The sequence below is a fragment of the Poecilia reticulata genome, chromosome 7, assembly GCF_904066995.2.
Source record: "Poecilia reticulata chromosome 7, P_reticulata-male-v2, whole genome shotgun sequence".
Lineage (NCBI taxonomy): Eukaryota > Metazoa > Chordata > Actinopteri > Cyprinodontiformes > Poeciliidae > Poecilia > Poecilia reticulata.
The window spans coordinates 3441055-3454877 of NC_088836.1; the positions used below are offsets into that span (position 1 = coordinate 3441055).

General features: G+C 36.2%; 2 protein-coding genes across 5 annotated transcripts in view; both read right to left on the reverse strand.

Moving 5' to 3' along the window:
- LOC103466876 (plexin-B1-like) overlaps positions 1-13823 on the reverse strand; it is a 92319-nt gene that overhangs the window by 23289 nt on the left and 55207 nt on the right. For all 3 annotated transcript variants that reach the window (XM_008412763.3, XM_008412764.3, XM_008412765.3), the window contains 5 exons: positions 12749-12877; positions 10837-10937; positions 10608-10740; positions 9834-9990; positions 9574-9682 (listed from right to left, as the gene is read on the reverse strand). In XM_008412763.3, coding sequence (XP_008410985.1) covers positions 9574-9682; positions 9834-9990; positions 10608-10740; positions 10837-10937; positions 12749-12877 — 629 coding nt within the window. The remainder of the gene's footprint in view (positions 1-9573; positions 9683-9833; positions 9991-10607; positions 10741-10836; positions 10938-12748; positions 12878-13823) is intronic.
- LOC145552156 (uncharacterized) lies at positions 1992-9192 on the reverse strand. Of its 2 annotated transcripts, XM_081608596.1 has the most exons (5): positions 6528-9192; positions 4971-5177; positions 3807-4883; positions 3394-3562; positions 1992-3246 (listed from the first exon to the last, which is right to left on the reverse strand). In XM_081608596.1, exons 2-5 carry the CDS (start codon positions 5173-5175, stop codon positions 3117-3119), a joined length of 1581 nt encoding a protein of 526 aa, XP_081464722.1. In that variant the 5' UTR covers positions 5176-5177; positions 6528-9192; the 3' UTR covers positions 1992-3116. The 2 variants fall into 2 exon arrangements, with proteins under 2 accessions (XP_081464722.1, XP_081464721.1); XM_081608595.1 differs by lacking the exon at positions 6528-9192 and having other exon boundaries at positions 4971-5528.

Genomic DNA, 13823 nt, shown 5'->3' on the forward strand with positions numbered 1-13823 from the left:
AAACAGAAAACAGTGCAAATCAACTTAAAGGGGCAGTATTATGTGTTTTCCAGCCACATAGTGACATTATATAGCATAATTAACCCGTTTAATAATGGATTTTTACAACTGTTGTTAAAATCCATTGACAACAATTGTTGCCAGACATTTTTTCTAACTTCTGGAACCTCTAAAATAATTGTTTTGACTTTTAGCAATTAATTTGAGTTCTTAAATCAAAAAATAGTGTGTCTACTCTAAGCAATATCAATTTCATATATATAGTATGAAAGGTCACATGACAAGACCTCTTTACTTCCTGCCTGTGATGCTGGAGGTAAATGTCTGTCACAAACCTGTACAAGAGGAAGTCAGTAAAATATTTAAATAAACAAATATAAATAAAATATTTTGAACATATGTTCTTTCAAGAGTCTTCTACTGATATATAAAGAAAATTGTATCCATTCATTCATCTTTTGATCATAAGAAGAGTGAATGTAAGTGTAACAACAATTGTTGCCGCAAGCATAATACATAGACAGCAGCATATATGTGTCCATAGGTTTGCTGTTTATTCTATATGCCTTGCTGTTCCCACATAGTTTAAAAATACAGATGTTTTAGATCTTCTAGACCTGAAGGAACCTCAAAATGATGTCTTCTTCATCCCACAGTTGAAACCCTCCCCTATTTCACCCGCCAAAAGCCGATCCTTTCCACAAAGTCTGGCCTATACACTGAACGAAACTACAAGATGACACCATGCCTGAAACTAGTTTAGGACACGGCAAAGGTCTTGTGTTTGGTCTGGTGGAACAGGGACAAAGTCCTCTCAGATGCAGATTTGTTCATACTAACATTTTCACCTGATTTTGCCTCATTGATGAAATAACTAAATGAGGTCAAAGGTCACTTAGCACATTGAGACAATGACATCTGCAAGATTGAATCCTTATGTATCTAAAATATTTCTGAGCACTCTTGTAACCATTCTTTGTTATAATAGGTTATGCATGTCATGATTTTTCCTATTTTTTTATATGTATAAATAGGCCAGATTTGTGTCATGTAGACTATTCTGTTTCCCATCGGCAACAATTGTTGCCGAGTATAAAACCTGTATTTTCACCAACATAGCCAACATAAAATGTAATAATTCATAAATATCATGTGTTAGGGAAGTCCAAGGATTGAAATCCATGCACTTATTTTGCAGGAAAAAAAATTGGATTAAACGGGGTAAGCAGCTATGTCACTTTCAGCTGTTATAAAAATGTTATATATATTAAATATGATTTAAAGAAATTTGACTTATTAATTTGCACCTTGAAATTGGGCCCCTGTCTCTTGAAAAACTCTCACTCTGAATGTTCGCTTTCAGGAAGTCATCACATCGCTGCTCATTAACCTATTGACATTTTTACCAGCATTTCACTGAGAAGTAGCTCCTATAAATGAGCTCAGCTGTTCCAACAGGTGTTTGTTAATTGCTGCTGGTTAATATGAAAAAAATATTGGTTAGAGTTTACACTAATCAGATTGGTCGGTACCAATCTGATTTCCATTTCAGATATCTGATAGTTTTTGTAAAGATTTGACCTGAAAATGGATTTTGTTTGACTTCAATTTCTTTTACACGACAAGGGGATTACAAGTACCGCATTCAAAATATTTAGGAAATGCACGAATGTGAAACTTTGGAACAATACGATAGAAATCGTCATAAGTTTCACTTAAACTAATACCAATACGTAAAAGAAACAACAACAAAATAAAGGCAGATAGTGATGTCAATGCCAATTTTTTATTTTAGAAGCAGAGACTGTCACATTGTGTGAGGCGCTGTGACAAAACTAAACTTTTTTAACTCTTTAAAACAGAAACAAGCAGACAACATGGTTAGCTGAATAGCAGGGTTACACTGTAAAAAAAATTCTGTTGTTTTTACAAAAAAAATCTGGCAGCTGTGGTTGCCAGAATAATTCTGTAGAAAATACAGTGAACATGTAAACTGTTTTACAGACCAAACAGTAATTATAACAGTGTTAAATTGTGAAATAAACAGATTTTCCCATAGTTTTGCACAAATTTTAACTGTGATTTGAAAAGGTTTATATTTGTAATAAAACAGTTTTATCAAGTAATTTTAACCAACTTTTTCTGATGAATTATCATAATAATGCTGTTATTTTACACTTTTTTTCCAGTAAGATTTACTCAATTTTTGTTTGTTGTACAAAAAACTTCATTTAGTCCTACTGATAAATTACCTTTAAATAACAGATTAGAACTGTTAAAATGTCAATTTAAAACATTTTATTAATACTTTCTGAAAAACTGAAATTTGCTTTAATTTTTTACTTTTTACTAAGAATTATATCTTTAAATATCTATAAGCATGAAATTTCAACAAACATTTCTCACTTAAAGGAAACTTTAAAACACAAGGAAGCCCAATATAAATTGTATCTATGATAACCTTAAAAAAATAAACATACACTTGCATGCCTTTGAAATATTTATTTTCAATGAAGTTCTCATTTGTCTTTTCTGAACATCATGAAGCACATGCTCCTGCTGAATACATATAAATTTCTTCAACGTTTTTAACTTTATCAGAAACAGTATAAGAGCCAACTTTCACCCCCTTTTTTTTGTCGGCGGGGGGGCTTGAAGATATTTAACATACAACATACAAGAAATTTAACATATAATAAATTTCTATTTCCAGTATACATTTTAATAATAATGTTTGTTTGCTTCAAAAGTTTTCCTTTTTTAGAAGCAATTCTATTTTCAAATATCTATAAATAATCAAATTTCAACAAACATTTACCAGTTAAATGCAAATTTAAAACACAAGGAAGCCCAATATAAACTGTATCTATAATGATAATTCAATATATATTTTTAGAAACAAATAAACATTTTAATTGAAAACATATTTTCAATGAAATTCTCATTTGCCCTTTCTGACATGGAACAAAATTCAGCCACTGAACAAATATAAATATGTCTTTTCTACTTTCTTAACTTCAGAAGACACTGTGTGAGATGCAACATACATTTAGAAATCTATTCAGCTCTGTTAAGATTAAACACTGTCTTGATAACTCACTGACTTTATTCCTTTCTCAAACATCACGCCACTCATGATCCGCAAGTTCCTGGATCAAGGTGAGGACACGGGGGTTCACACGCAGTCTGGGTTTACGGGTTTCTTCCACCTTACTGCCCTTGTCTGGGTTGATTGAGAAGAAACACCTTAAGATAAAGAGGACAAACAGAAAACTACATCAAAATGTGCTTCACAAAGACATAAACATTTTATTCAAGATATAAAAGTTGTCAAAAGTCAAATTTAACTGCCTACAATTAAAAAAAAACAAACAAAAAAACAAGAACTCATACCTCTGCAGAAACTCCAGTGTAGACGCCAGCCCCGATGGATAATGTATGTTAAAGCAATAATAGCTCCCAAACATCATGCAGAGGGCAGAAATAAAACAGGAGATGTTGTTGTTTCCAATCTGTTGATCCACACTCAGCATGAATCGTTTGGCATGGAAGCATGATTGGCCTAAGGAGAAAGAACAAATACATTTAGACTCCTGATACAACAAAACAATGACATTTATATGAAAAATAACAAATTAAGTAAAAAGTACGAAAAATAATATTAGTATAGTAAAAGCATAAGAAAATAATTGAAAAAAAAAAAACTATTAAAGAAAATGTCAGATGGACAAAAGTGCAAAGAAAGGGGACAAGACAACAAAAAAGACAACAGGTCAAAGAAACTGGAAAAACAAAAATGAACTCACCACACACAATGATAGTGGGAGTCAAGGAGACATTCTCCATCTGTACTTCTTCAGCTAGGCATGTGTCCTCCACACAGAAGAACACTGCTTCTTCATTTTCATTGAAGTAGCAGAGAAGTAAGAGCATCAACTCTTTAACATCTTCAGAGTAACCGTCCAGTTCTCCCCTTAACATCTTCAACTTTGTCTGAGCCTGGAAAAACCTTTTGTTTTTGTTCACACAAACAGTGTTCATGTAGTTCAGCAGTCTTTTTCCCTTCATATCCATGTTCCTCATGAAGGTTTCCTTCAATCCAAGTCCAGTAAGTTCCTTGTAGTGTACAGCCATCCCAATGTCATGAAATAAAACAGGCCAGGCTTCCAAGACATCTTGAATGCTTTTCCCCTGGTTAATATCTTTGCGCTGTGAGTAGAAAGTTGCCCTCAGTAATAGTTTCATCTCCTCAGGATTGGCCTCCTTCTGCAGAGACATCATCTTGAGCTTGTCCTTCTTCTGTTGCTGACTTTCAGCAGTTTCTCCAAGAGGAAGAAATTTGACATTCCAGTTGATACACCCATAGGTGTCCTGAATTGCAGCTCTCTGTTCCTGAGGAATTTCATCTGTGTCAGAGTTTTCAGAGCAGCGCTTTCGCTTTCTTATTGTAGGCATTGTAGATCGCTTCGCATTGTCAATTCGATATTGAAGTTGTTTGACGAGTGAATGATAGCCAGGGCCAATGACATCTCCATCGATAACGTCTTGTAGAGATTTTGGATATTTTGCCACCATCTTCTTTGCAACCTCTGTAGAACTCCTTTTACCCAAGTAAGAACTTTTTCGCATCATTTCAGACACCACAATCCTGACCATCTCCTTCCTCATTTTTGGACTTGGCCGTTTACCTCTCTCTAATGCCTGCATCAGTTCTTCTGAGAACTTTTCCCATGGTATCTCAAAGGTGTCCACCCAGTCTGCTGCAGATGTCTGGTTGCTGCTGGAGGAGTTTGATGACACACTTAGCGGGGACAAAGACTGCTGTGATGGAGAAGTATCTTGTGATGCATTAGTTGAGGACCTGCTGGTTTCAGGGGTCCTGCCTTCAAAAACACAAAACAAAAAATAAGTTATCAGAACTGAATATGAATATCAGTGTTTAATGGTTGATTTTCTAGAATTTTACTTACATCTTAATTTCCAAGCAGCAAGTGCCTTTCTGGCTTCAATTGGTCTTAATGCTGACAGCAAGTCTTTCTCAACAATGAACTGGAAGTCATCATACGTTTCTACTCCAATTGACTGTAAAGTCTCCTCGAGAATGTCTTTTGAAGCCTCTGCAAGATCGGGCAACACTTCATTGATAGCACTACGTAAAAATGTTTGCTCAGCCATTTCTGGAATAAAATCAGACAAAATAATGGTAAAAACACAAGATCACCGTAATATAACATGTATTCAACTATGTACAAATTAAAGAGAGTCATACTTAGTGTCAAACAAAATATCGTGCCTGATTCACACTTTTTATTCATTTACATCCTTAAATTTTTAGTCAAACTTCTCTCCCGGTTTTTTCCTTATTTTTGTTCTCATCAACATATCTGTTTTAAGTGGACTTTCCATCATGGTATATAAAGACATTTTTATTTTGAAAACACACTGTGTTTCAGAGGAACAACTTGTTGTCCATTTACCTGATAACAGGTCAAAGGGTAAAAGTCAACCAAGTCATTTATGTTAATACACAAAGTGCTTGAAGTCTGTTTTGTCACTGAATACAGATGGTAATCAGGATGATAGACAGCTGTTTGTACATCCATAACACAATACACATCAGTGTCATTTTGAATCAGAATTAAAACCAGCTCTCCAAACTCCATATACTCATCATTCTTTGAAACCAAGAAATGCCCCTTTTTATACACGGTTCCCTTATATTGTATCTCTGTGGAAATACTTGTGTCTTTTTCAGAAAATCCCAGGTCTTTTACTGCATGTTTTATTTCATCACTGTAGAGGCTTGAGTAAAAAACACAACTGTCCTTGACCAGCAGCAGCTGATTGCATCTAGGGCCAGCTGAGATGTAAGCCTGAAACATCTGGTGTCTTTCTGATAGTGTCAAGCATATGTTTTTAAAATTTTTTAAATGCCTTGCACATCTTTTAAAGTAGACATGTTTACTCTCAAAACGCATTGTCCACAACCTAATCAAAGGTCCAAATTTCAAAATTAGGGCTGGATAGTGCCGCAAGAAATGATGTTTTGGTTTAAGTGAAGTTTCAGGAAATAAAGATTTTCTTGATTCCAAATATTCTTGGATTATTATTTCAAGAAAGGCAACCTGTGGCAAAGAAATTTGTTGTGCACAAATCAAATCCACAATATCTTTGAGCTGGAGAGTTGTCTGCCAGACATCATCTTGTGGATTTTGTATCTTGTCACCAATAATTACTGGCAACAATCTCAGCAAGTTCCAGTTTTGAACAGCTTGACCTGAAAGCCTGATTGCCTCAGAGTTGACAGGGCATGGCTTTGTGAGAGCATCTGATCCTTTGTACTTGAATTGCTTGATTCTACGGTTGAACTGGGAATATGTAAACCATTTCTTTGTTTTAACGAAATATTTCAAGTATAGTGCAAGATCATAGGATACGACACCCTCAAATAAGTCATGGCCTAAGCAAGGTGGAAGACCAGGTTGGCAAACATGAAAAGACTTTAGTGAGTTGAAGTCAGAGTTTACCTTGACACCTTTGATGTCTTGAATGCTTCCAGTCTCTCGATGATGGACTGCCAAATTGTAAGCTTCAGGGGTTCGCTGTGGACCACAAGCATTTGGATCATTAAGAAAGTCTTTTCTTGTGATTTCACAGTACCTACAAAAATACTGAGAAGTACTAAAGTTTTCAGTAAACCCACCAATGCTGTGTGATCCTAAATTGTCACCAGCAATACAGAACAGTGCCCCTTTGACTGTTTCTTCACCTGCAATAATGCCATGTTCCTCTAAATCTTTCAAATCCATGAGAAGTTCAGAGCAAACCTTTGCAGTTCCAAACTGTTTTAAATCGTTCTCGGAACACAATGAAACTAGAGACATGTGATCAGTGCTTGACCGCACATGAGCAGGTAAGTTAGCCACAGATAGATAAATAGCGACAACTTTGTGTTTCTTCTTTGCTGAACCAAGGGGGTTAACAATTTCAAAGGCATCTTGATAGAGAATAAGCTTCAGGCACCCAGGATTTTCAATGAAGAACTGGTTGCACTTGAAGTTTTGGCCATCACTTATGTCACAGAAAACATCCGGGTGTGAGTCAGTGGACTGTTCCAACACTGAATTCTTCCATAAATCTGATTCTAAAAGTGCACTTAGTGTCTGTTTAATGGGTATGTAGTAAGAAAATCTCTGGGTCATGTTTTCATCACTTCCTAAAGATATTTGCTTTGGTTCTGTGTATTTTAACATTTTTTTGAAAGTCTGAGTTCTTGAATATGTTGTTCTCAGTGGCCCATGATGACAAACAGAAAATAAATCAGAATTTCTTACACAATCATAGATTTTAGCAACAGCATCATCTGCAAGACACATGTCATCTTTTAAAAGCGACTTTAGTTTAGTCAAAGTGTAATCCATTCCCAGCTCATGCACATTTTGCATCTCTTCAACGATGTTCTGTATTGTGGAAGCTGGAAGAAGCAGCTGTCCTTGAAGTTTCAGGTAGAAAAGACACAAGTTTCTGAGATAATCCTTGTTGAAATTTGGAGATAATTTGTGACTTTCATTAGTCAGAGCATCGTTAAAGCTCTCAGAAGGCCCATCGTTTTCTGACAGACTAACAATCTTACTTGTAGTTTCCTTGTACAAAACATCAATGTTATCCACAAAAATACCTCTATGTTTACGGGACATATGAGCTGTGAATGATGATTTGACGCTGAAAACTTTTTTGCAGGCTTTCACTGGACATGCTACCGGCCGCCCCTCCATTATATGCTCCTTTAAATGAGCAACGACTTCTTTCACAGTTTGGCTTTGGTGCCCACACAATGAAATGGTGCATTTCAATTTAGCAGCAATGACTTTGGCTAATTCGGGTTGTGAAGCCACGTTGTGAACTCGGTAAAAATGAGTTTTAAACGCTGCATATGTACAAAATGTCCGCTTACATTCTGTGCCGAGGCATTTGAATACACAACTGGGCTCGTTTCTGTGCACTCTACAATGCAACACATAGCCCCTCAATGATTCTAGTGTTTTACAGCAAAATGTACATATAATCATGTTTAAACAATTTCAACCTACCCAACAAGTTACACGTGTTGCAGGTGTAGCAAAAAATGATTCTACTGCATATTGTTCCAAGAAGCAATATGACGCCTTAAAAACAAAATGTAATCTCCCCAGAAACACAAATTACCGTTACGTTTGAAGAAAACAAAGCTTAACTTACATTTGCTGAAAGCTGACGAGGTCCAAACAGCGCTCTTTTCTTTGTCAAGGTTTGAGCACAATTCAGCTTCTTCTGAGATGAGAACCGTTGTACGAACTTGTTCAAACAGCTTTCAGGCGCCAGGTAAGCGAACCAATCAGAGAGCAGAACAGACCGGAAGTTGAGCACAAAGCGGTGTTCTCTGTCTTTCTCGCAGTAGCCGAACTTTGAGCTTATAATGGCAACGGTGAAGGTAAAAAATCCAGTGTTAGCAAAAATAATAAATAAAAATAAAATACATGTACCAATAAGCAAGTACATGACTTCCTTGTTGATTCAGATGTTTCCTCCACGTTAGACGTGAAATATGAAGAAATGATCCAATCAAAATTGACAGAGAATAAGTAAATGAATTAAAGAGGAAATGACAATCTAAAGAAGTGGGAAAATACAAGTGAATATAAATAGATAACTAGTGAACAAAATTGGAAGTAAACAATGTGGAATCATAATTACTTAATTCCACATTAATTTCCAAATCTATTAATTTATTCATTTATTTCATTGTCCATCCATCCGTCCATCTTCTACTTATCTGGAGTTGGGTCTCAGGGGCAACAGCTTAAACAGGGAAGCCCAAACTTACTTCTCCCTAGCAAAAAAATGGTAAGCTAGCTTCCAATTCATTTGGATTTAATCATCACAGAATGTAAATGTTAGTTTTACACTGCTGAAATGTTGTGAAGGATCCAACTTTTTTCATTAACAATACAAAATGTGTGTTTTCTACAACTAAATACAATATTATTTACAATTTTACATTTTAAAATTTACAATAATTTTCTGTTCTACGTTATACAACATCATACTGGTAAATGAACAAAATATAATTGTGTTTTTCTTTACAAAATTTTTCTGTCATGATTTCACAGATTTTTACTGTTGATTTTACGGACTTTTTTTACAGTGTAGTTTTACTAACAAACCATCGTCTCCGTGTGTGTTCCCCTTGAGAATGTAGATTTGTATCTAAATTCTGACAGATTTAGGCTGAAAGCTTATAATGATACCAAGGAGCAACTTTGCCGCCCTCATGTCAACACTCCTGTTATCCGCTGAAAGCTTCACTCCCTTTCGCCAAATGAATCACAGGCGTATCTTAACACGTTGCAGAAAATAGTTTTCTCCTAAATTCTATTTGAATTCATTTTCAACACCTTACTGATATTAAAAATAGTAGCAGTAATGTCTTGAGTCTTGTTGTAAGGGACGACCTGTCAGCACTTAGGTGTGACATGTTCACTGATGTGAAAAAGGACTTTTCAAGTTTCTGACGTTTAGAAGACGTATACTCACGGCCTGCGCCCAGAAAGCTCCTGCACCAGGCTGCAGTTGTAGAAGGTGAATTCTGTCTCAGCTACCGTCACGTTAATGAAACGCAGAGCCAAGGTCACCGTCACAAACTCTGCAACGGAATAAAAGAGATCAATCAATCAATATTCAAAGCATTCACTGCAATCCTTCATTTAATGTTCTCAATAGTGTTGACCAATGAAGTTTGAGGCATTTTAAGGAATCTTTTTGGCCTCCGTATAAACTTGCAGCATAAAACGAACCATCTCCCAGACCAATGGGGGGCAGGTTGCTGGCATCTGGGGTGGAGCAGATGACACCGGTAGTGGTGAGCAAAGCTGGACTCTCCGTGTCCTGGAAAAAGCAGGAGTAGGCCTCGTCTTGTTGGAGACCCGGCAGACCCTCCACTGACAAGGCGATCTGAATGGAAACAAATATTACATGGAGGAAAGAGAAGACACCAGAGACTCCATGACTGTAGTGTGGTTCATTATGGAGTTTAATTATTATTAATTATTAGAGTTGGCTTCTAAGAAAAAAAAACATTTCTGATTTTTCACACCCAATTTCAAATGATATTTTTTCTTGCTTTTTTCACTAAAAAAATTACAAATGACAGAAAATAGTTTTGAAAAGCAGCTTTTATGTCAATCATCCCTTCTGTGAGTTGTATGACAGAGTATTACTGCCAGGCATTACAAGAAGTCATTTGGACTGACGGATCGCTTCATGTCCTGCTGCTGATAATAACTGGATTCTGATGTGTTCAGTTTTGAAGCATTTCCTTATTCGTAAAACCGATACCAATGTGTAACTTCTGAAGCTGCTCCAACATTTTAATTTGTTTTTCGTGTTGGAGTTTTTATAAAATTGCTACTTCATTCTCCTAATATTATGTCTTTATTTGGATAATATTATGACTTTGTCATATTATTTTCAACTGTGCTGTCAAAAGATTTTATTCTTGTAATGTGGTAGCGAACAAAACATTTCAGTGCATTGCTCTTGCATTTCATCAGTCATGTTGTCTGTATTACATCTGCTTTCTCTCCAAGGCTGATGTTGTAGAGGCTGAGGCGCTGAATGCCCAGGCACTGCTGCGTCTGGTTGAAACTCCACAACCACTGGCCCTGCAGAGAGCCTCGCTGGCACTCCCACCGCTGGCCACACCTGAAACAACGCAGCATAGATAGTTAGACATACGAGGGTTATACATGAAGAAAACGGGGAGACCTGGAGATACAAGTTCAAGCTCAGAACACTCACTGTCCCTCAAGGACACACCAGCCACAGTACGGGTCTCTGGCAGACAGACATGACTGACAGTCCAAGTGATCCCCGCACTCTGCGACCGGACGCTTTTCTACCTGAAAATAACAGACAAACAAGCAAAAGCTAGGCTTTAGACAAATAAATGAAGAACAAAACAATGCAACACTGTCGAATGGTTCAATATTTCAACTCAAGATTTTCAGAACAAGTGTCATCTCAAGGCAAATGAAATACTGACATCACACAGTATTGATGCTGACAATAACGAATAAAAAGCAAATAATTTCATGTAAAGAACTATTTAAAAATAGTCAGTAGCATTTGAAAGACTGAATTCGAATGAGGGTTATTAGTATTATTTTTTTCCATCATCTGTGCTCTGCTGTATGCATTCTTCTGGATTAGTATGTTAATCTTTAAATCAAGAAACATGTCTGAGGTACCTGAAGAGCCTCAGTTTCAGTATCCAGCATAGCTACCATACACAAAAAGCATACAACAGGTATAAAGTTATTTAATAGTACTTCTATTACACACTCCTGCCATGTATATCATTATACATATATCAAAGCAGTGTAACACATAGCACTATACATATGTACTTGGTCTTTCTCTAAATTGAATTCATTCAATTTAGAGAAAGACATTAGCCAATTATTGTATTTTATTGCCACTGCTAAGTAAAAGAATAATTATTTGCAATTCCCATTGAAATTTCTAGATCCGAGACAAAACTAACGCAAAATACCTTTATTTTGTTTCAAAACTATTTAAAGTTTCACAAATAATTCAATCATGAACTCTGTATTCAGAGAAAAGTCGCAGCAGTTTTATTCACTCACACATGAAAATGTGTTGTAACATTTCTGAATCCCAGAACAGCTCTCACTGAGACAATTTGATTTATTTTTGACACAAACTGTTCAGACTGTAGACTTTCCTAATCATCATTTACCAGAATATACAGCATCCCACACATGCTCTGTAGGGAACGTGCCAAGACAATGCAGGCTTCTTTTGCAGATCAATACTATTGTTAGGTGTGACCTCACACCTCCTGCTGACTGTTGTGCCAATCACACTGGGGTTAGTGACCTCTGACCCCAGCTGCCAGCTGGCTTCTCTGATTTCACCCTTGCCTGTAGTTTGTCTTCAGGTCAACACAGCTTGAGGAAGCATGCATGAAAAACTCTGACAAACCATAAATTGATGAATGAGAAACCATTTCCATTCTTATTTATGAAGACATCTGGGTAAGTGACTGAATAGTGGAAATGGCCGAATCTGTTTATACATCTCATGAATACTTTAAAGGGGGAACATTGTGTATTTTTCAGGGCCATAGTGCCATTTTATAGCACAATCAAGCAGCTATGTTACCTTCAGCTTTTAGAAAAACAATACATCTCAAATGTGACTTAAAAGAAATCTGACTTTGTAATTTATCATTGTGAAATCCTGCTCTTTCTGAAGTGCTGCCTCCAGGAAGTCATCACCACATTTCTCCTCTATTAACCCTTTAACAACATTTTTATCAGTGTTACACTGACAAGTAGCTCCTATAAAGAGCTCAGCAGATGTGCAGTTCCATCAGGTGTTTGCTAATTGCTGCTGGCTAGTCTGAAGGAACTGAGTAAAGGAGTCATGGTGGAAGGAGCTCTGTGAGATTAAAAACTTCAAAGCTTGGAAGCTGCAGCTCCGAGGAGAAGATTCAATCAGGCGTTTTGCACAACTGAATGGTTGCTACGGGAAGCTTGAAAGGATTTTTAAAACATGCATTAAAGGATCAAGGTGTGTATTTGATGAGGGGATAATATTATAACATGACATAAAGCTAAAAAAAGTTAGTTTTACATAGTTCTGTTCCTTGAAATAAAAAGGCGAAGCTTGACTTTACCACACTTACTGTGGTTTTGGTCATAATGTAGATATGTGAGCCGCGATCATCAAGTAACAGATCGCTGCTGATGGGGGAGTTGGGTTGTATCGTTGAGTTTGCATACACCTCCACTGTCCCGTCTCTGCCAAGATAAACCTGAACAAGAACACACAAAAAACAACACTTTATACATTAAAACAGGAAGTGTCCCTTTTATGAATTAAAATTTCTGTAATTGGATTGGAAAACATTTTGAAGTAGGACCAGTCTATAATTCTACAATGCTGCATCACTAAAACGCAATATTTGACAAAACAAAAAAACAAAAAAAAAAAAACAAAATAACTAACCTCTCTGGTTTACAGCTCAAACACCAAATCAAATCACACTTGCACAGGATTGCAGCAGAAGTGGGCATAGATCTGATTATCACATACAAATCTAATATGAAGCACAGGAAGATTACCTATGGCTGCAGTGAAACCCAGGCCTTCAAACGCTCATGTTACCTCATCTTAATAAGATCACCACGGACAGAAAAGAGAATCGGTTGTCCCATTAGGAGAATGCACTCAGCACATAATGGAAAGGGAAGTTGTACGCAAAGATCAGCAGCCTAAGATAACGACTGTTTCCTATGTTATATTTAGATTTTATCACATCGGTCCCAATAGTCTCATGCAGATGTGAATGCTGAGCTTTTTTCCTGAATCTCTTAATGTCCACTGAGGCTGCAGAGCATTTCTATGATAAATGTAATTTAATTTAAAAAAAAATAGAATCAATATTTCTTGTGTGCTGAGCTGTGGAAGTCCTAAAACTTTTAATAACTTTAGAACTTCAAATGTAAAATTTAACGTATTTTATTTGGATTTTATGTGATAAAAAGCAGCTAAAAATGTGAAACAGAAGGAAAAGAAATAAAATTGTATTCATTTTTTTTTAACAGTTGTCCTAAACACACTGTCAGAAATACAAAAGAATCAATTACAATTATATCAGTAACTCCATGGCCTGTAACGGCCTAGTCAAAGTTGGGAATCAGAAAAGGTCTAAACTTTTGATATGAAAAATTGGTAGACAACCTCTAAAAGACTTTCAG

What these genes read in the sequence shown, in the direction of transcription:
- LOC145552156 (XM_081608596.1), bottom strand. Translation starts at nt 5,175, where the DNA reads ATGGCTGAGCAAACATTTTTACGTAGTGCTATCAATGAAGTGTTGCCC. An exon ending in TGCTGCTTGGAAATTAAGAT is followed by an intron (nt 4,884 to 4,970) that starts GTAAGTAAAATT and finishes GTGTTTTTGAAG; the next exon opens with GCAGGACCCCTGAAACCAGC. An exon ending in ACACTGGAGTTTCTGCAGAG is followed by an intron (nt 3,247 to 3,393) that starts GTATGAGTTCTT and finishes CTTTATCTTAAG; the next exon opens with GTGTTTCTTCTCAATCAACC.